General features: G+C 39.5%; 2 protein-coding genes across 19 annotated transcripts in view; one reads left to right on the top strand and one right to left on the bottom strand.

The window, feature by feature from the left end:
* Positions 1 to 14,850, bottom strand: part of LOC308188280 (uncharacterized protein) — a 38,211-nt gene extending 23,361 nt beyond the window's left edge. For 10 of the 14 annotated variants that reach the window (XR_013945312.1, XR_013945313.1, XR_013945316.1 and 7 more), the window contains exons 1-4: positions 14,586 to 14,850; positions 2,380 to 2,507; positions 630 to 690; positions 110 to 237 (exon numbers count right to left, since the gene is read on the bottom strand). The gene's annotated coding sequence lies outside the window, so the exon portion shown is untranslated. Of the gene's footprint in view, positions 1 to 109; positions 238 to 629; positions 691 to 2,379; positions 2,508 to 12,731; positions 13,972 to 14,585 lie in introns of those variants that run through there. The other 4 variants (XR_013945314.1, XR_013945315.1, XM_080577159.1 and 1 more) reach the window with 3 other exon arrangements.
* Positions 14,851 to 15,035: 185 nt separating this feature from the next.
* Positions 15,036 to 22,006, top strand: part of ANOS1 (anosmin 1) — a 144,375-nt gene continuing 137,404 nt past the window's right edge. For all 5 annotated transcript variants that reach the window (XM_080577130.1, XM_080577132.1, XM_080577131.1 and 2 more), the window contains exon 1: positions 15,036 to 15,369. In XM_080577130.1, coding sequence (XP_080433256.1) covers positions 15,187 to 15,369 — 183 coding nt within the window. In that variant the 5' untranslated portion in view covers positions 15,036 to 15,186. The remainder of the gene's footprint in view (positions 15,370 to 22,006) is intronic.

A 22,006-nucleotide genomic window follows, 5' to 3' on the forward strand; every position in this document is an offset into this window, starting at 1 on the left:
TTGCCTAACTATTTATCTACCCACACTTCATCTATATGGTTACAATGAGGAACGAAGTGTGAATAATCTGCCCAAATATCTGCTGTTACAGACATTTGCATATCCGCACCTGTGACTTCCTTTGGAGTCAGTGGAGAGAAACAAGCAGTCAGCATGTCATTCGGGTGACTGATTTTTGATCAGCTCCTTCAGCATGAGATTCTTTGTGCTCTGAAAGTACTTATTTATTTCCTGTGTCTATGAAGAGAACACAAAATGAAGACTGAAAAGTGGACATTTATATTAAACAGTTAAGTAAATGAATATCTTTTGTTCTAAGACAAATTTTCACATTGTATCTAACCACTTCATAGTCACATACTTCTTCCTCTCACAGCTTCTGTGGAATAGGAAGAGTAGTTGGAATAGGAAGAGCAGTACTTCTAATTATGATGCTGTTAAGCATTCAATAATTACATAAATGGTCTGGTGAAACACGGATGGCAAATCTGCAATAATACAGATCTTCAGAATGAGCACAATCTTGCAAGTATCCGTATGGTAAAATAATTGTTTCTGATTTGGAAAGGAATAAATTATCTTCCAAGACTAAAATACATATACACTTATATGTGTGTATTCATACTTACATGGTGTACATATCTAGTCGGTCTAGAATGAAGTTGTAGAAACTAATGCCTCAAATGAGTCCTTGAAATGGAGAGATGGGTGAAAGGTAAAGTAAAGAAAATAACTTTTCCACAGTGTACAAAAAACATGAAATGAAGAATCTCTAATAGACAAGGAGTGCCTTATGAAATATAGTAAATCCCTAGCTTTTTTTCCAGCTCCCATAATATCACCTCCAAAAATGTGTGTGAATACTGCCAGCTATTATATTAAATTCATTATCCTTATATTGGGAATAAATCTCACATGGATTAATATGTCCTGCTTCTCTATACACAAAGAGTTCAAAGAACATCAGGTAACATTCTCCTGGGAATTCTGATTGTCTAATGTTTATTATGCATTCTGAGCAAGGTGAAAATATCTTGCAAGATGTGAAGAAGTACAAACCAGAAATATTCTTGAATGTTTTCAGTAATCTAGAAAATGTTGCTGGTAGGTTTTGGAGAGCAACTTGTTACTTGGGCAGATAATGATAGGACAAGGGTGTTTAAAACTAAAAGTAGGGAGATTTAGATTAGATGTTAGGAGGAAATTCTTCACTCACAGGGTGGTGAGGCACTGGAACAGGTTGCCCAGAGAAGCTGTGGATGCTGCATCCCTGGAGGTGTTCAAGGCCAGGCTGGATGGAATTTTGAGCAGCCTGATGTACTGAGAGGTGTCCCTGCCTAGGGCAGGGGACATGGAACTGGATGGTCTTTAAGGTCCCTTCCAACACAAACCGGTCTGTGATTCTATGACTCTAAGAAGGTTCTCAGAAATTCTACTTACAGTTGACAAAGCTGGTTTTAAACTACACAGCAGAGGAACAAGCAGATCAGGGACAATGCTGACAATGCTAATGACAAGAAGTGGCTACAATGCACAGTTTTTCATAATGATATGTGTGAGGCAATACATCCGTTAGCAGTAATATTTGGTTCACACTATAAAAACTTACCCAGTAATTACAGTGGGAAAAGTGGCTTTATGCAAATACCAATTCATCTTTCCAGCAAAAATAAAGACAGAGCACCAAGGAAAACTGAATTTAGCTTCCTCATGGTGATAGTGCTGGGGACAAATCTAAGCTGTAGCACAGGCTGGAACAGGTCCTTAGCAAGGGGCAGATGGTGTTTCTTTGATGTGGTATTTAAATGCATTACAGCCCCAAATTTTTCTTTGGATACAACATATATGAACATTTTGTGCATTCTCAGTGGGCTGTCTAAGGAAAACTATATTCTCCAGATAAAATTGGTGAAGAAGGATTCACAGAGGAAGAAACTTGTTCTCTTCTGTATGGAAATAAGAAGCTTACAGAAGAATATTGTTCTTCATAAAAGTAATCATTTAAGACTGAATATACAGAATATAGCTGTCTTTTCTTGAGCAGACCTTCTTTTGCTTATCTGGGCCAAAATCCAACTAATTAAATTTGTAAGGTTTTTTTTTTTTTTTTTCCTGAAGATAAAATGGAATTTCAAAATGTCAGTACTATGCTTAATATCCACTTCTTGTTGATAAATACTATGTTAAGTGTAAAATGGCAGAATCAATACTGTTTCAGAAAAATATATCAGTAAATATGAGGATTGCAACAAACAAGACAGATGATTTTTTTTTTTATTTTTTTGCAGAGTCTTCCTATAATAGAGAACTTTTAAACAGATTTGCAGATAGCAACATTATTTCATTTTCAGTGTAAATTTTCTGCACAGGAATTCTTACCTCTATGATATTGTATAGATGTCAGATTAGGTGGCAAGTGGAGGCCCTGCAGCATGTAACTCTACACAGGCCACATGTCTGGTCCACAGGAAGACCGAAACCCAGTGGTTGGTGTTCTGCATCATCAGCTGTATTGAAAATTGAAACATAACACGCATGGTTTTTAGAGCTACAGTAACAATATCTTGCATATCATCATCACCTCAACCTTCCTATCATGAGATTCACCTAGTCATTCTTTTTTTTTTTTTTTTTAATACGTAGTTCTGGTTAAAGATACTATTTGTTTATGTATTTAAATATCTTTTGCAAGGCTTTACATTATTATTCTTCTCTTCCATCACCAAGTAAATTCAAACTTTTTTTTTTTTTCTTTTTACTATTTTCTCTTTTTAAAACCACCACAATTTTCAAGGTGGTTTTATTCTGAAAGTCCTGGGTTGTTACTTTCAACTTTTTCCTTGCTTTGTCTGCAAATTCCAGATACAGTTTTCTCTTTTGGATTAATGTTCATGGTTCTTCTATATTAAAGACCTTAAACTCTCAATCTAGTCATTGTCTCTGATTGGTTCTCATAATTTGTCGAAGTTTTTCCTTTCAAAATCTAAATCTTTTCTTACAGACATGCTTTTGTTTATCCTGCTGTTTCATTTAAACAGGATCAGCTAAGGATCATTAGATTCAAGGTTGTTTTCTGAAGAAGGCTCTTTTATAATGGTACTTTTATATTGTCACATATTTCATATTACATCTACGTCTTAGATTACATTGCCATCAAAAAATAGTTATTGAAGGTACAGGACAACTACTGAGCACAGGAATTTGAGATATTAATATATTACGTGACGTAAATCCCTGCCTGCAAGGAATGGTATGAAAATCACAATTTCAAGCGTTCAAATATAAAATTATAATGCAACACCTAAATTACCCTGGAAATTAATTATGCCTATTTTACATGTGCATCATGTTAAGGTATTTATTTACGTGATCAAATTTTGCTTAATTTTTCAGTTGGACTCCTCCCTCAGGCAGTGCACAAAAAGCATGAAGATGAAGCTGTCTTCTTTTGGAAACATATTTACCCCAGTTTTGAAAGAGCTGAATTCTCCTCCTGAATCTTTACACAAAAGTGTCACAAGAGTGTCAGAAACACTGTGTTCCAAGACATTTGGGTTTTACTTCCCAGATTCAGTCATAGCAGTATATATCTTTGTCACATCAGGACTGAATCATCATGGTTTCAACAGCAAGCAACATGTAAACTGCAACTAATTAAATACCTCCAGTCTGATGCAGCAAATTAGCATGAAAACATCATTCCAATATTTGACAAAGAAGACCTGTAAGTGTCTCAGTCAAAATTCTAACTTGACAGACAGTCTTGGGATATCATACAACTCAGGTTGTATTTAGGACATTATCCATACAGTTTCTTTTATCTCAAAATTAAAGTATATTCCAAGCACTCTGAATGTGACTCTTGACGACTTATATTCAATAGTGACAAAACGGCAAGATCTTTCAGCAATTGCATAGCTTTTTCATCTGTTCATTGCCAAGAAGATTTTGGAGATGGAAAGACTTAGACAATATAGAATAAAATGTTGTGGGTGTACATGTAATGATTATACCACTCTAATTTAATTTCTTTAAAACAAAATTCTTTCCTCAGAATGAAGAAGAGAAGCACTCTCTTTCTTTTGTAATCTGGTACTACCATTCAGTTTCATATTTAGTAGGTTTATTTTGAAATAACTAGGTGAATAAGGTTGTGGTAATTTGCTCAATTCTGCAAAAAGAATCTTTTCTTCCTTTTCAAAGGAAACAGAGAGGTGAAGTCTTCTAAACTGTTATATGGCACTTTATCACAATGTCATTTGCAACTAGGAAATGACCTTGTGTCTTCAAAGTCGTGAAATTTTATTTTAAGAGGGTGAACAATCTCACCCTGGTGATGACAAGAAGATAAGGAAAGAAGACAAAATCCATAATTTAGCAATGAATTAAAGAGCTCTCAAAAAATGTAATGTTCATGGAGTTCAAGGAGTTTGCTGCTGTTAAAACACATAGATTTAATTCAGTTTTGTTATTTTGTCAGGAATGCCCCAGGCTAGGAGTACTGAAGTGAAAAAGAAGACTTGGTGTCATTTCTAATAAATAGAAAATGTTAACTTTCTCTAGCTGTAAGAATTATGTACCTTTTTTTGTTGTTGCTGTTTTTATCCTACCTTGCAGAGCAACAGAGTATTTTGCAGTATTTTCTCATTATTTTATTTGCAATGATCATAAAATACTGTCCTCTAAGAAAGCCACAATCTGCATTTTTTTTCATAGTTGCCATGACAGCCACATAATTTTGATAGGGTTAAAAGATTTTACAAGTACATATCTTTATTTTTTTTTTTTTAAAGTCATCATAGCAATACCAGACAAGTATTATTAAACATGGCTGAGCATTATACAATCATGAAAGCTACAAAAATGACGTGAGGTCAAGAAAAATTGTACCTCTGGTCGAGAGCATGACAACACAGGAATTTGCCATGGCATTAAAAAACATTAAAACTCTGATTATTTTGGGAGGTGGGGGATGGGGGAGGGTGTTAAGGCAGAGGGCAGAAGGGAGAGGGGAGAAGTATTTTGGGACGGATTGAACAGATTTGATACAAATGAGAAAAAGTGAACAAACAACAGCTCAACATTAAGACCAGTTTAATATCAGTTTAGCTTCTCAACTAAATGAGTGAATTTTAAGGAGTAGTACAAAAAGCAAGCATTGTGTGAGGATCTGCATCTTGCCTTAGATCACCAAGATGTCAGAGACATGCACCCTTTTTTACCCTTTTTTTTTTTTCCTAGTTATGTAAGATATTAAACAACTTTTAATAAGACTGAGGACAGAATTTTTAAATTCTTGGCACTCTAATTAAAATTGAAAATGCAACATTTCAAAAAAAAGATTTCATTCTGCTTTGGAACCTAAACTACACTTTTAAACAGCCTCCTGCAAAATGTTGAAGACATATCACTTTGAAGTGATTTCTGCTTAGCTAAAATAAACACAAACTGTAAGAATCTATTTTCTTTTTCCTAATCTGGTGGAATTTATTGTATGTTTTATTCTTATAATTATTAGCTAGTTCATGGCATATCAGCAGCAACATATTCACATATCGCACTACTACTGGCATGTGACAGTATGAAAAAATACTGAAATATTTCAATATTCTTAAAATCAATACCAAGAGCTGACTTCGGCACATTTGGAACATTGCTTTTCTCCTGTATTGAAAGGCTTCCTTAGAAACAAAAACAGGAGATGCTTTGACATAAGTATAAAACTTTTGTCACTTTTTTTTCAAAGCATTCTTTACCTGAGATAATTTTTAAAAATATATTTTAAAAACACTTCCATTCTACATTAAAAACATGTTTTGCAATGATCAACATTTAGATGAAAGAATTCTGATCAGATTAGTTTCTTCTAGTGTGGACTGTAAATAATTATTTAGGTCCCCTATCTAAGAGGTGTGCACAAAAAAGTTAAGCATATTATGGGAAAGCCACTACACTGTACCGCTATTTCACTCAGCTGCTAAACTCTGACTTCTTCAAGCTCCAAAATAATGCCAGTTTTTGTGAAAACAAGCAAACAAACAAAAACAACCAAACCCACATTTTTTCTCTTATGTGGGAAAACCAATATCATAACTACATGACCTCATATTGGGCAAGTTCTCCAACCTCATCTTCACAGTGACATTTGTGAAGACAAATCAAACAAATAACTGTGTTGCTTAACACACACAGTTCATCATTAGCTTTGGAGGTAAAGAGAATGAATTCTGCTTACTAATACTGGGTATGAATAAGTCCACATTTCCAAAGTCTCATTTCTCTTGCCTAGCTAATTCATGATTAATTAATCTTTTACCCATGTAAGGCCATTATGGTCGGGATGGCTGGACAATTCGATGGCAAAAAGCTAGCTGGATGGAGAGGGTCAAACAGTGGTGGCTAGTGGTTAGTACTCTACTTGGATGCCAGTGTCAAGTGGATCTTACAGGGGCCTGCAATGGGATCCCAAGCTTGACATCTTCATCAGTGACCTGGAGGACATAATCGAGTGTACTGTTGAGGTGTTTGGTAATGACACCAAACTGGAGAGAACAGTTAATAGGTTGGAGGGCAGGGCTGCCAACCAAGGGAGACAGACAGGCAGGAGGAATGGACCAACAGGAACCTCATGAACTACAACAAGAACAAATGCCAAAACCTGCACCTGAAAAGGAGGAACCTCAGACACCAATACACATGGAAGACTGCTGGACTGCCACAGCTCGCTTCAGTATTTATTTATTTATTTATTTATTTATTTATTTATTTATTTTTATTTGCAGATATGGGAAGACAGTACTGACATCCAAAGCTGTCTTGTCAGGCTAGTCATATCCTCTTAAGCTTTAATATTGTAGAGAGTGATATAACTGTCACCAGCCTCTGCTCTTCTGAGTGGTACAAGGAACAGCCCCATTCTGCAATATGTTGCCAAGTAAACAGAGGCAAACAAAGCCACTTACCTGGGGTCATTCATTACTCTTATGAGTTTCCACATGTGCCTGTCTGCACATACAAAGGTACAGGTACATACTTACCCATTTTTTAGTAGACTTAATGAAAGATAGGGGATAAAAGCAAACATATTGCTATGGATTTTCATTCTATTCATTTCAAAATTAATTAACCTTGAAAAGAGAACTGTGAAAAATAGAAGACTGAATTATTTTGTATTTTAGATCCCAACATTTGCAACACAGAGCAGGAAAATCCATAAAAACAAATTTGCAGGTTCAGCTTCTTCTTAATTGTTGTCATTTTTCATTCTATCACTTTTGGTATTATTTTAGGTTGAAGGACACAATGCAGAAACAACAAACTCTTGAGTACATCAAAAGGTTTCAGATCAATTCAAGGAAAAAAAGAATGTTTAAAACAGAATACACCATGCCTTACCTTTAGCTACTTTTTTGGTAAAAAAAAAAAAAGTATCTGTAGACATCGGATAGGAATATTAAGACTACATGGTTGTCAGCCAGACATGTTTATAAAGGATCATTTTACTATGTTGTAGTTCTGTCATCCTGAATGTCCTGTTTTCTGAAATATGTTGCAAATTAATCTTAAAGGACATATACTGTTGAAAATATGCAGTTGTGAGTTGAGAAGAAATTATGTGTGCTATGTAACAGGCTGGACAGTTGTTTAAGATTGAGGCTAATTAAAGAAAATGACAATTGTGTCACACATTGCTTTCAGACTCTGCACACATTCATTGGTTGGCTCCTTGTACAGCCTAGTTCAACAGGACCTTCACCTTGATTGGTCTGTCTCTCCTTGGCAAAAGCAACAATGGCAAGTATGGCAGCAGATTAAGTTAATGAATAAATGAATAAAAGCATGAAAATACTTTTCATACACATACACAAAGAAATCTGACATTGTCTTTTTAGGAGATTACAAATCTGACTGGCAAAGACCATGTTGAAAAACTAGCATTTGGCTTATTTTTATGTGACTTTCTAACTAAAATTTGACATTAGCAATAATCAATGTAAAACATATTTGTATTAATCAGACTGGGAAAAAAAAAAAGGTTTTGATAACAAATCTCCAACACTAATTGTAAATGGGAAAACGTCACAGAAATTCATGGGATTAGTGCTGTCCTTGACTCCGTATTGTTCATTTTGTGTATTGGTAACCTAGAAATGAAAAATAAAATTGCTTCTGAGGAATTATGCATATGACATGATTATTGACTCAAGTGGTAAATAATATATAGAAAATTCCAAGTCACTCAGTAATGTGAATTCATTTTTAAACATCATACATTTTAATGCTGCCATATGCAAGGTTGTACATCCAGGAACATAGAAAGTAGGTCACACAAGACACAAATAATGTTTCTTGGAAAGCTTGTATCTATGAAAGCCTTTGGGGTTTGGTGAGTAACCAACTGAACATGAGCTCACATTGTAATACAGTGACTGAGACTAATGTAGCTCTTAACAATGTAAGGTGAAGACTAATAAGACAGACTAATATTGTATCTGTATGTTATTATTGACACCTTTACTAGAATATCATGTCCACACCTCAAGGTTGGAAAGGTTTTGGAAAAACAAACAAACAAAAAATAAAAACGAGAAACAACTGCAGAAATTGCCTTGGATTTGCAAAACCTGCAATACGGCAAAACGTGACAAAGAAAGCTCGGTCTGGCTAATTTATAAAAGAAGTTAATTGTGGTCTGCAAAGTAACCTCCCCTTGCATCCCAGATATATCTTCAGATGGATCTCAATCTATCTTCAGGTGGATTTCAACATGAAAGGCAGTCTTCATTTATCCAAAAGGTGGTAAAAAGTTCAATGTCTAAACATTAATAAAAACTGCAGTCAGACTAGAAGTAAGGTGTACTTTTTAAAAGTAGGACAACCACAAAAAACAAACCAAAACCAAAACAAATGAACAAAAAAACCTTCACCAAAGATGTTTTGATTTCTACATTAGTTTCTGTCCTGATATAAAGAGTGGATACCTTTTTATAAACATACTCTATTTCAAACAGTAGATAAGTACAGGATGTACAAAACACAAGACAAAGACTTATGGTCTATTTGTAATAAGAACTCAGACCAAATGACCTGAGTGACAAGAGGTAGCTGGGAATGTGTCAGTAAGATATACTTTCATTGGAGAACTTATTTTTGCAAACTAGTTGAAGACACAGATTTGGAGTGAGGCCTTGGCTTTGCTCTATTCTATATGACCCTGAAAAAGATGAGAGTCCCTGGGAGGAAATAAGTATGTTCATTGAGCTAACAGCATTGTTTGACTCTGACCTTTCTCTCTGGGGGTCTCAAGTTCAATGTGTTCACAATTTGTCTCTTGTTTTGTCTCCTTTCTTTAGCACTGTGGACCAAATCTCATTCAGGAGCATCATTCAGGTACCATCTTTGATTCTAAGGCTTTGATCTCCATATCTTGAAAATCAAAGCTTGTTTAAATCTGCATTCTTTGGTACAATGTCTCTCCTGCTCAGTCCTTCTTATTCATTCATACAGCTAAACTCTTATCAACCACCATTTTCCATTCTAAATACCGTGACTTCTTTTCTTATCTTTCTTTCTCTCTTTTCTTTTCTCTCTTTTCTTTTCTTTTCTTTTCTTTTCTTTTCTTTTCTTTTCTTTTCTTTTCTTTTCTTTTCTTTTCTTTTCTTTTCTTTTCTTTTCTTTTCTTTTCTTTTCTTTTCTTTTCTTTTCTTTTCTTTTCTTTTCTTTTCTTTTCTTTTCTTTTCTTTTCTTTTCTTTTCTCTTCTCTTCTCTTCTCTTCTCTTCTCTTCTCTTCTCTTCTCTTCTCTTCTCTTTTCTTTTCTTTTCTTTTCTTTTCTTTTCTTTTCTTTTCTTTTCTTTTCTTTTCTTTTCTTTTCTTTTCTTTTCTTTTCTTTTCTTTTCTTTTCTTTTCTTTTCTTTTCTTTTCTTTTCTTTTCTTTTCTTTTCTTTTCTTTTCTTTTCTTTTCTTTTCTCTTTTCTTTTCTTTTCTTTTCTTTTCTTTTCTTTTCTTTTCTTTTCTTTTCTTTTCTTTTCTTTTCTTTTCTTTTCTTTTCTTTTCTTTTCTTTTCTTTTCTTTTCTTTTCTTTTCTTTTCTTTTCTTTTCTTTTCTTTTCTTTTCTTTTCTTTTCTTTTCTTTTCTTTTCTTTTCTTTTCTTTTCTTTTCTTTTCTTTTCTTTTTCTTTTTTCTTTTTTCTTTTTTCTTTTTTCTTTTTTCTTTTCAGTTGACATCAGCATTTATTTTTCATCTAATTCTTACATTTTTAAATAAGGACTTTCATGCTTTCTGTTACATTTCTTCTCGTGTTTGAGAAGAGTGCCCAGTGAATATCTCTCAAGCTATCTCACCACTTTCCTCCAGATGTTTCCTCAGAACTCATTGTGCCTGTGTTTCCTGCGCCCATGTGACAAGGCCTACCACATCATTCAAAATCACCTAACTTTTTTCCTGCATTTTGACAGCAATCTTTGGACAAGCATCTGTTGACTTGTGCTTTAGACACAGATGGTGAGATTTTTGAACAGTGAAACGTTATTTTGTCCTGCCTTCCACTGTGACCATTAACTCCACTGCTAATATTCCAACTACCTACCATGGATTTCGCTCGTACAAGAGAAAACAGCAACAAAGAAAAATGATTTGTTCCTGTCAGAAAGTATTATTATAAGGACTACAGTTCTTCACCTATGAATGAAGAGTATCAGCTATATAAGATAGAGATTTCTGGAATTTGCTTTCAGGGCCTGAGTTAGGACTATACAAAATCATGTTCCTCAAAAGAAGTTTCAGAAAGTCTTAACTTCAGGGATCCCATGTGTGACTTCCACAGGCAAGAAATGTGCCTTTGAGAACCCAGAGTTGGGCATGGTTACTCTCAAGAGTTACTATGCTGCCCTTAGCACAGGAACCAAGATGCATTTGGTCCTCGAAGGAATGTGGAAATTCATATGAAAATCTGTTTCATCCTCTCAGTCACAGGCATCAAGATTTGTTCACAGAAGACACAACTTCTGGCACAAATTCATCCTGCTTTTAATATCACTTCTGGCTTCCATCGTTTCACTTGCAGAAAGAAACAATTTTGTGGAAGCATCTTTCAAAATGACTTCATTCTCCATGGTAAATGCTTTCAGCTTCCCTTGAGCATCAGTAAACTGCAGCAGACACAGTCTGTATTCAAACCTCAGACAGCAAATAAAAGACCACTACCTAGCAGAGCTCTCGCTACTGCAATTTCTTTGGTGAACTGCTGCTAGCAGGAAATCATGATCAAGAAATCACAAGTGGGTCAGCCATCTCCCACAGCTTTACAAATCTATAAGTAACGTTAATATAGATTAAAAACTACATCTAATATTACATCTAAATTACTGTATATCTCACATATATTACCTTCCTTATGTATGTCCTGAATACTGGTGAACTGAATATGCAGCATAGGTGGGACACATAATAGTCTCTTTAATCTCTGCCCACGAATTCACTAAATTCACTAAAAAAACACAGACTACTGCTCTTTAAAAAGCCAATATAGTTCAAATATAAGTCATAGTGCTGAATTAAAGAAGTGCTTTGGAGAAAGTCCCCGTGGAATTCAGTGGAGATTATGGCAAGCAATTTGTTTTAAAGGTAAACATTTAAGGTAATGATTTTCTATTCAGTTTGGTTTTTTTTTTAATTTGGGAAATGCTCTTGAAAATAAATGTGTTTGTTTAAATTATTGTTCAAATGTTGTACCTGAACTTATAATCACTTTTTATATAACATAATTAAAGCCAAAGAGAATTGAGTAAAGAATGGCACTTTAGGGCCATTTAGTAGAATAAACTAAATCATTGTGTTAAAATAGAGTAGTTTATTAAAAAAATATATTTTTTAATATTAACACTATTTCCTTTCTTTGTTTATGTGCAATTATAGAATAGTGTTGTTAACTACTTTATGGTAAGAAATAATTACTTAAGATTACTTAAGTTTAATTTAAAATCGATTAAAACCAACTCATTAAACAGAAATAAATCAGTACAACGCCCAGTAGCTCTCACTTCGCAAAACCAGTATGTGGCGCTGTCTCCTGTGAAAAAACAGCCCCGAGTTTCTCAAAGCTGGTCTCCAAAAACGCTTGTGTGTACATTGTCAGGTATGTCACACTGGTTTGAAGAACAGATAGGATAACAAAACCTGTATTTTTAAAAATAAGATTAATGCTCTGTATTTGCAATAATATATCGGTACTGAATCAAAATACTAAAAGATTCTAATACTAAAATATTATTTATTTTCATTTATCAAAAAACAAGCAAGCAAGTAAACAAGCAAGGAAACAAACAAAAACCAAACAGCCAAAATGTAAGAATGTATCTATTACATATATTTTTGTGGTTTTGGCTACTATTTTAATAAGGAAAAAAGGTAGGTATGCTTACATACAAGTAAATAACAACTGATGTCTGAAAAATAACTTGTGATTCAGAAAACAAAAATAAATCCAAGAATAGTTGCAAGAATTGTTCTGAAAAGTTCACTAAAAAAAGAATCTTGTCTGTTTTGAAAGATTACCACTGTATTATCTGGGACTTCTGAAAGATCCAAAGATGTCTGACCAATTAAATGATTCCACGATTATGCCTAAAGATTGCTGTTTTTTTGCATCTCATTTATTTCCAAATGAATGTATTCTAGAACCAATTTACTAAGCTCTCTAATATGACTGTATTCACAAAGGTATGTATCTTACCTTTCAATCTGTTGGATATTTAGCCTGTAGTGGGTTTTGATTACCCACAAAATTCTTGAGCTGGGGAGCCTGTTTCTTAATCTCCATGTAAGGGAACAGGACCTGTGTGAATTCTGTTTTACTGGAACTGAACAGCCGGTCTTTTGTGTGCTAACCGAGTTGGCCCTTGCTTAAAAGGAATTCACAGACTACACTGATGATCTCTGTAACCGTGACCTTTCAAACACAAGCAACTGAGTAAACTGTGTATTCATGAACTTTTTAATTTTTAAGGGCTCTATGCCCTTTGCTACCAGACTTTATAAAACAAAGGAAACAGGATTCATACCCTTTTACTCAGAGCTGGGGATTATAATATACAACATAAATTGCATTAGCACTAACACTGGGGTTATATCTATAGAACCATCTGCCCTCTCTAGATCTGTAGTCTGATTTATAGATGGTAACATATTTTTTTTTTTTAGGCAGTTCTTATTATCTGCTAAAATATGGCAAAACTTGAAAGCATTTGGTGTATCTGTAAACACTATGAATCAGTGAAGCAATTTTCTTTTCCTGACTCAAGGCAAAAGGTTGCAAAAGATTCAGCTAAGGTTTAATAAAACCTATCTGAAAATTAGTCAGTTAGAGACTGTGATTTTCTGAACTTAATATCAAAGCCTGAATGGTCCCATAACTGTTTGTCACAGTATTGCTGGGATTGTGCTTTTACTTCTGTGCTGGTCTATAATGTGGTTCCTTATTCTTTTTCAACACAGAGATGCCAAAGTAGGCTAAGTTCATCAACTGCTGTCAGCAGAACCCTCACCAGTTCTCTAGCAGCAAGAAATCTGCCTGGATTGGGATCGGTATTTCCGGGCCACCTACTACTCCTGTTCATTGAAAGCCATGGGTAATCAGTCCAGCTCCCAAGATGAGGAATACTTCTGGAGGTGTAGCTGAGATGGTCTCCCTTGGTACATTTCCAAAACAGCCTGCTCAGAACGCTTACACAGTGCAAGCAGCGGGGCAACTTCTATGCCAGGAAGTGGCAGGTGACCTCTTCTGGTTACTGTGCTCCCTCAGGCATTGAAGGACACGGACTGTCATTTCAGTTTGTTAACACTTGCCGGAGTGAACGTGGCCTACTGGCTTCTCTCGAGTGAAGATTTCTAGTCAACTGACAGGAGGATTTAGCTCAGGCACTGTGAGCTGCAAAGTAACATCTAACCTAGAATTTGTTTCGCTTCCTGTTACATTGGTAAGTTACCCGTACAATCTGTATGTTACTCATACGGTTTAAGTATGGATTTAGTCTGGATTTAACAAAGCTTTTTATAGTTTGATTTTCTGTTTTACAGATGTATATGTATAGGTTTGTGGAAAATGTATATATGGATTCTGGGAAGAAAAACTGCATTGAGGTATATGCTTTATTTCACATTTGTGTACAATGGAGTATCCATTAGGAAAATAATTATAGCCGTGTAAAATTTGTACAAGCAAGACTGGTCAAAGACCTTGCTGCATTTTGATTAGATTTTAGGTGAGTTTCCTAAAACGTACTTAGCTTACCCTAACACTTGTTTCGGTAAAGAAGACTCCTGCTGTGTAAGTGTTCCATAACCATGTTAAACGACTATTTATAGCAGCAACTGTAACTAGTACTATTAACAGGTACTATTACTAGCGAGCTTCTCACGCTACCATCTCCTGAAACGGCCAGAAGACAACTTATTTCAGCTCGCGCGGCCTCGGGATTTTCCCGCTCGGGAGGCCCGGCCCTCAGATCCCCGTGAGGAGCCTCTCTCGCCCTGTCCCGCGGCGGGAGGAGGCAGAGGCCGCAGGTACGCGGAGGCATGCAGCACCTACCCGTGCTACACCCCGCACCGCCAGCAGCTGCCGGAGCGGAGCGAAACGACCTCCTAACTTGCCGCGCACCGCCCGGGAGCCATTTTAAAGCTCCGCTCTCGCAGCTCTCCCTCGGAGGCACCGCAGCGGTGGCCGGCACCTCCGCATTACTGACCGACCCTTCACAGGCCGCTGGACCCCACCGCGGGCCGGGAGGGCGGTGCCAGCCCCGCCGCTAACGGCCGGGCGCCACACAGGTGGCGGCGAGCAGCCGGCCGAGCCGGGCCGGGCCGAGCCGTGCCGATCCGAGCCGTGCCGTGCCGTTCCGACCTGCCCGCGGCCGCACCGCCCGCCCCGGTGCTGGCGCTCGCCGCAGCCAATGGCGCCGCCTCTGTCAGGCTCGGCCCGCCCGCTGCCGGCGCGGGGGAGGGCTGAGGGCCGCGGGGAGGGAGGGAAGGGGCGAGGGGAGTTGGATGATTGAACTTTCTTGTTTAGTTTCTGCGCCGCGGAGCCTTCTGCCCCCACTGCAGCCCGGCACCCGCCCGGCGAGCGGGAGCGCACCCCGGCGCCTGCCGCCCCCCGCAGCCCCCTGCCCTCCTCCTGCCCGCCCGCCCGCCCAGCCATGGTGCCCGGCGCGTCCCTCGCCCTGCTCCTCTGGGCAGCGGCCGCCTGCGGCAGCCCCGCCGGGCCGGGGGCCGGCGCCGCCGCCCGCAAGGAGGACGAGGCTTTCTCCACGGCCAGATGCACCTCCAGGTGCCTGAGCCTCCAGATCACCCGCATCTCCGCCTTCTTCAAGCACTTCCAGGTAGGGGCACGGCGCCGGGCGGGGTGATCCCGCTGCCCGCCCGGGGGGTGGCCGGGTGCCCGGGCGCACCCCCGGCAAACTTCGCGGCGGCTCCAGCCCCGCCGGCACCTGGAGGCGGCGGGCAGGGGGCGAGGGCTCCTCACAGGTGGTGGCCGGGACGGGGCGGCCCCGAGGGGTGCGCTTTGGGCTTTGCTTTTAACGAGGGGTGAGGGGGGACAGTGGGTGCCGGCCCGGTGAGGGTGCGGGTAAGGCTTCTCTTATTTTTGCCTCTCCTTCGGGATAACGGTGGTGGCGAAACGGGGATGACGTGGGGGGAAGCGGGGACGAGGCGTGGGGAGAGCTGCGTGGTATGAAATGCAGTGAGCTGTGCGGAGGGAGGGCGAGCCCCTGAAGCTCCTAAAGCGGCTGCCCTGGAAGCGATGCGGGAGGTGGTGTAAGGGCAGCGGGTGTCTGCCCGCCCGTCCCCACCTTCCAGCTACACGCACTCCTTTTATCTAACCTTGTCTTGGACACCTCCAGGGATGGGGCATCCGTAACCTCTCTGGGCAGAGGTTTTCCGTTCTCCCTTCCCCACCTGTTCTCGACTGTGCACGCATTGAGCCGAATAAATGAGGGCCCCCCGGAGCACGTCTCCCTCTGTAGCCCCCAAGTCCCTTTGAGAACAAGCCTGGCGGGCAGCGCGGCCACCTCCACGTCTCGGGACAGCACGGCCCCGCAGCGCCTGGGGAGCGCCTCTCGCTTCCCTTCGGCTTCCCCGTGCGCTACGAACTGGGACCGATCGCACCGACGGCTCGGGGAAGGCAGCTCCGAGGGCTACGGTGTTGGCACAAAACCCCGGCCGGGGAGAGGTTCGAGGATAACCCTCTTAAAAACAAAAGTCACAGCGAAAGGAAAGCCTGCCGCGCTCGTCCCGCCGGCCGCGGGAGTCGCTCGCTGCCTGTAGCAGGGTTTGGGCCGACGGGACCCGGGCTAAGACCGGGGCAGGGTGCAGTGGGCGCTGCCCCGGGCCAGGCTTTGCCGGGTCTAGGGGTGGCGAGGCGCTTGCTGGCAACGTGGCCAGCTGCCCAGCGCGTCTGGAAAGGACGGTACTCGTTAAAACAGTTCATTATCTTGGGGAGGGCTTGGGATTTTTTTTTTTTCTTTTTCTCTTTATGGCGTTGTCAGGAGGTTGTAACTTATTTGTTTTACAGTTTCGGTGGCTAAAGAGGCAGTTTAGATCAAGCCAATTCCGAGTGAAAGGCTTTTTTTGTGTTTTCTTGGCATGATTTCTTTTCCGACGTAAAACTGCTGACAGAATGCACATTGCCAAACAATAGTGATTACATTTTAATTAGCTAGGGTGAAATAAGCTGCAAATTACTCAGTTAGGACTTAATAACTGGCTGTTTATTTTTGTAATCAGTTGAAAATCTTGCAGTTTTAACCCCAACCTCCTAAAGCACGCGGTAATTTATCTAAATTACCAGGGATTAAACTCCTGCTGGATATGAAACGACTGTAATGTTGGGAGATAAAGTGCTCTCGCTTATGGAAGTTAAGCTTTCCATTGTCTCTTAATGAAGGAGAGGAGGAGAGTTTTGGAGTATAGGGAGGACTGGATGTTCTCACAGACTGATAATGCACAGTGGAGTGGGCCATATGGTTCCACCAGTGCGAAAGGATACGATGTTCCTTTCATCCCCTCTCTTCTTCCTCCTTTTAACGCAGTCACTCTCCCGGCCCCCCATTTTCATCTTGTCTGGGAGCAGTTTCTGGAGTTCTTTTCATTGCAGAGATGCCCACTTATCTTGTAATCTGATTCAGCCTTTGAAGTGAACCAAACACCCAGCAGGAGTAGGAAGCAACTGTAGTGTCTCCCAGGTAGAACAAGATTGGAAAGAAGTGTGACCCACTCATTTCCCAGCCCTGCTTTAGGTACCACCTCAGTGTGGGGGTCAGGGAGATAGCAGCTGGGTGTGTGGTGGCAGGTGTACTCCACCACATTGCAGAGAGTTCAGTTCACACAGTTCAGGGTACCAAAACCACAGCACTACTTTTTTTTCTAGGGAATGAAGGTCAAGTAGTATAAACAAAAATAATGATTATTTCTATAACTTCTGGCTATCTTGTTTGAATGCCAATTGATATTCTTTCAAATTTTCAAAATGTTCACAAGAGATTTTCCTTCATTTCCCACCCCCTCCCTCCTGCCCTCTGGAAGTTCTGGAAATTTTCACCCATTTTTCTTTACCATCTCTGTTTCTGAAAGGGTCAAGAGAGGGTTATTTATTTATTAATCTATTTATTTTATATCTGGGAATTAGTTCTAAGCTTGTTTTAAAGTTGCATTCCCAGTAGGAGATTATTTTAACTAAGGCACATTTCAGATAATTTACTTTTTTTTTTTTTCCTCTTCCATGTAGGCTATTGATGTAGGCTAGAAGAAGAATTGGTCACCTTAAAGTCTGTCATTTCTAGAATGCCTGATGAACATGCTCAGATGCCTGCATTTTGTTGTAAAATTTCCAGGAGTTTTCCAATTTTTTAGGAAGTTTGGGGAATTCTAGGTAGAGATCACACTAAAGAACATTAGTGGTTGATATTGGAGATATCCCACCACGTGGGTCTTATAGCTCAATAAAACACCTACGTTTTATATGTAGGTACATCTCTCTGCAGACTAAGAAGTTTCACACAAAGTATGCAGGCACAAAGTCCTTTCTTAAAAAAGCAAACAAAAAAAATCAGGCAAGATGGCTCATAGTGCTTTCTTCTTTTACATAGCAGCATGTAAATTACAGCACTCATCAGCAGTGGAGAGTGATGCTCAGTCTCTGAATGAAGGGGCTCCAACATATCTTCTGGCTTCTTGGAGCATGTGCTTCAGCTTGTTTTGGGCTGTTGCAGATGAGAAAGCATTTTGTATCCCAACTGTGGAACTTGGGCCACTGTGCAGCACAGAATGAGACATTGATTTACCTGTGACCAGAAAAAAAATAGGGAAAAGAGAACATGTCTCTCTAGCCTAATGTTTAGGGCACTCACTTTTAGCTATTTTGGATATTGAGACTGGGGTTTTAATCGGCAGTATAACGACTAATGACTTGCATGAGACAGTATCTGGAGGGGTCACTGGCACCCATCCATGCTCCTGGGTGACTGCATCGAAGAGCAGAGTTCCTACCTCTGTGCTTTGCTTCCGGCAGCATTTGTCTCGTTATTCTCTGCAAATCACCTGAACAGGAGAGGGTGACTAGAGAGTGTTCTTCCAGCAACTAAAAGCATGACAGCCAAGTGGCCTGCCTACAGCAGAGAAGACATAGTTTCGAACTTGATAGTTCCACTCTATACCTGTGAGGCTGTTGTCTAAAAGAGCATGTCTGTATCTTAGTGAGGAACCCAAAAGCTGCCCTTAACAAGAAAGGAAGAGAAGTTCCTCCTCTGCTTTGGAAAGAGAGGAAGGGCTAAGGTGCCTGGCTCCATGAGAAGCATCAAGACTATGAATCCTCTGTAGAAGGCATGCTTTTTTTTGGGACTGAGGTTGCAAGACAGGTGATACATTGTTTCCCTCAGCAGTTTCAGACTAGCAGTTAAGAAGACAGTTCCTTTCCCTGTGTTTCGGCTGATGGACCAGAAACGTCTGGGATTCTAATTTCAGGTATCCAAAGTTTCTTTGTGAATCCAGCTTTATAGTGACTCACACTAGGTAAAAGCCTCATGAAGACCAGGTCACAGTTATTGCATGTTTTTTTCTATTTCTCAAAAAGGATGTGGGTATAAATAAAGGACCCTGTATAGCTAGCTGGGATAGAGGCTTGAGTATTCAGATTAGTTTAGCTAGAGGTTTTCTGTGTAACCTATCTGTTTTAGTGGTGTAAGACTAAAGACTCCTTGCACTGCTGTCTATGGATGTAGCTTTTCTCGTCTGTGATATTAATTGTAGATGAACTCATCTCATTTTGGGGGAGCAGGCATGGCAATGGCCTTTAGCATTCTGTTTTCAAGTTGAGCGAAAGCACGGTTTGGATTTTAACCTCTACCGCCAGTCGTCTGAGCCAGGTTCAGAAAACAGCATGACTGAAAGTTTTGTTTGTGAATAACAGCTTGGGGCAAATGTCAGACTAAGTTCATAGGCTAAAAGTACAGCATAAAAAAAGTATGAAGAACAAACATTGTTTACTTGGACCTGTGAACTCATGGATCTTTGCTCTTAGTTGCCACGTGTTACAGGCCTCTCAAGTGTCTTCCTCCTTAATACGTGAAACTCAACAAGTTGGCTCAGGTAGGGGAGGTGTACATCTCATGTGCTGGGTCAGAAGCTGTGAGGGTAGGAGAACATAGCAGAGAAGGGAAGAATGGCAGCAGCAAGAGGTTGTGGGTACCTGTCAGACCACCCCTGTTTGCTGTGAGGAGTCACAGGAACGGAGAGTGGCCAACAGCCACATGCTCATTGAACTGGAGAGTGGTGATCCCACTGGGGATCCCTCTGGGATGGTTTGCTCAATCCCCTTGAGCAGGGTCAGCTAGAACAGGTTGGTCAGGACTGTCTCCAGTCAGATTTTGAGTACCTAAAAGGATGGAGACTCCACAACCTCTCTGGGCAGTCGCTTCTTGTGATCAGTCACCTTCACAGCAAAATAAAATTTAAAAAGTGTTTCCGTATGTTCAAATGTAACCTCCTGTGTTTTGGGTTGTGCTGCTGCTGAGAAGAGTTTGGCTCTGTCCTCTTTACTCCCTCCCATCAGATATTTATAAACATTGATGAGACCACCCCAAGTCTCTTCTATTCCAGGCACAACAAACTGAGCTCTCTCAGCCTCTACTTATATGAAATATGCTACAGTCCTTTACTCTTAACGGTCCTTTGCTGGATATGCTCCACTAAGCCCATGTCTCTTGTGTACTGGGGAGCTTAGCACTGGACCCAGGACTACAGATGTGGAGGAGTGACTGGAACAGACAATAGGAGTAATTACATTTTAAAGCTACAATGCAAACTAAATATTGGTACTGACTTTCAAAACCACTCTCACTGTTACAAGTTTCTTACATTAGTTTATATATGACTATTTATGGTTATCAATCCACTAAAACCAAAATGCTAATGCTAAATCCAAGCAGATGTCATGTGTTGCACCCCCCCCTAATTTTTAGATAACTGCACATGTCTGTAGTTTTCTTTTTGTTTGTTTGGGTAGTCTTCAATTGTAAACTGAATCTTAGCAAATCCATTCCCTTATTCTTAAGGAAATCCAGGTGTATATATAGTGTGATCCAGAATTGTTGTTACTGATTGAATAGGCCTACGAGGTGTTGCTTTAAACTTGTTAAGGTGGATACTGATTAAAATGTACCAGCAACAGTATGGATGAGCTTGGTTGCATAGAGGTTCTGTATTCATACCTAAGCCAACTTGAATACTGGGTGAGTTCCAGTCTAAACTTTTGATGCAGTGTAGACATCCCTCACATGGCAAGCCAGGTTTGCGATACATGAAGGGAAATTATTGAGAGATTTCCTTTCTTAGTATAAATCTTGTAGTAATGTACTAAGAATTAGAACTTAGGAAGTATTAAGCTAGATTGGCTAATGCTAACTCTAAATTGTTTTTGAAAGGATGGAAAAATGTTCTTTTAAGTTAATAATTCAATATGTTGCATAATGCTTAATAGCTGTAGGAGGGAAAAATAAGGCCTTCAAAATTTATTTTGAATGACTGATAACTGTATGGTGGTAGGAGATTGTTTTCACTGTTTTAAATGGAGTGTGGTCTGTCAGAACAACTAAAGTTTTTGAGGGAAAACAGGCAATCCTTTTAAAGATATAATAAAATTTCTCAGATTTTATACCTTCAGCAAATAGTGTGCAAGCAATTACCTCTACATAGCCAATGCCTGATTTTACCTACAAGTCAGGCAGCCAGTTGTCTAAGTGCCAGCACATCTGCCTTCAAATTGCTTGAAACTCCAAAGTGACTGCACCTGCAAAAATCTGCAATCAGTTCCAGATGGGAAAGCTGTAGGCCAGGCTGAAAGTCTAGGGTGCATGTGTCTCTATGTGCTCTGCTGTAGAGAAGTCAGAGATCACGAAGAAACATTTTGTTGTAACTGTCTTGAATAATCCCCAAACCTTAAATTAATTTTAATGGAACCTTTTGAAAAGATATGTACTACTTTTGTAGTGATGTATAGTAGATATGTTGCGTGTTATTCCTGGAATGCTTCAGTTTCAATTGATAGGCTGCCCAGGCACCTAGGCTTAGATCTTTTGGGACATTGTTCATAATCTTTTCTACATGTTACTACTTAAGAAATGTGTGCCATCTGCTTGTATTGCCATTTCAGTACTCATCTCCTTTCCAAAAATAGTCCTTGTGTTAAATAATTCTGACTTTCATATGTCTCCTTACAAGCACACAGCTGTTAATTTCTTTTCACAGACAAATCTGAACATTTGTCATTAATTTTTTTGAGAAAATCATAAAGTAAAAATCCAAATTGTTCGTCTGTTTTTATTGTTCAGATGGCATACGATCTGGATAATTATTCTGACATTTGGTGTGCTCATGTTATTGAGATCTGCCATCATGAACAAGAAATGCACAGATCTTAACATGATCTTAAGTAAAATCTTTGAAGACAAAAAGTTCACTTTGAAT

The sequence above is a fragment of the Anser brachyrhynchus genome (genome assembly GCF_964034855.1).
Source record: "Anser brachyrhynchus genome assembly, chromosome: 1".
In the NCBI taxonomy this organism is placed as follows: domain Eukaryota; kingdom Metazoa; phylum Chordata; class Aves; order Anseriformes; family Anatidae; genus Anser; species Anser brachyrhynchus.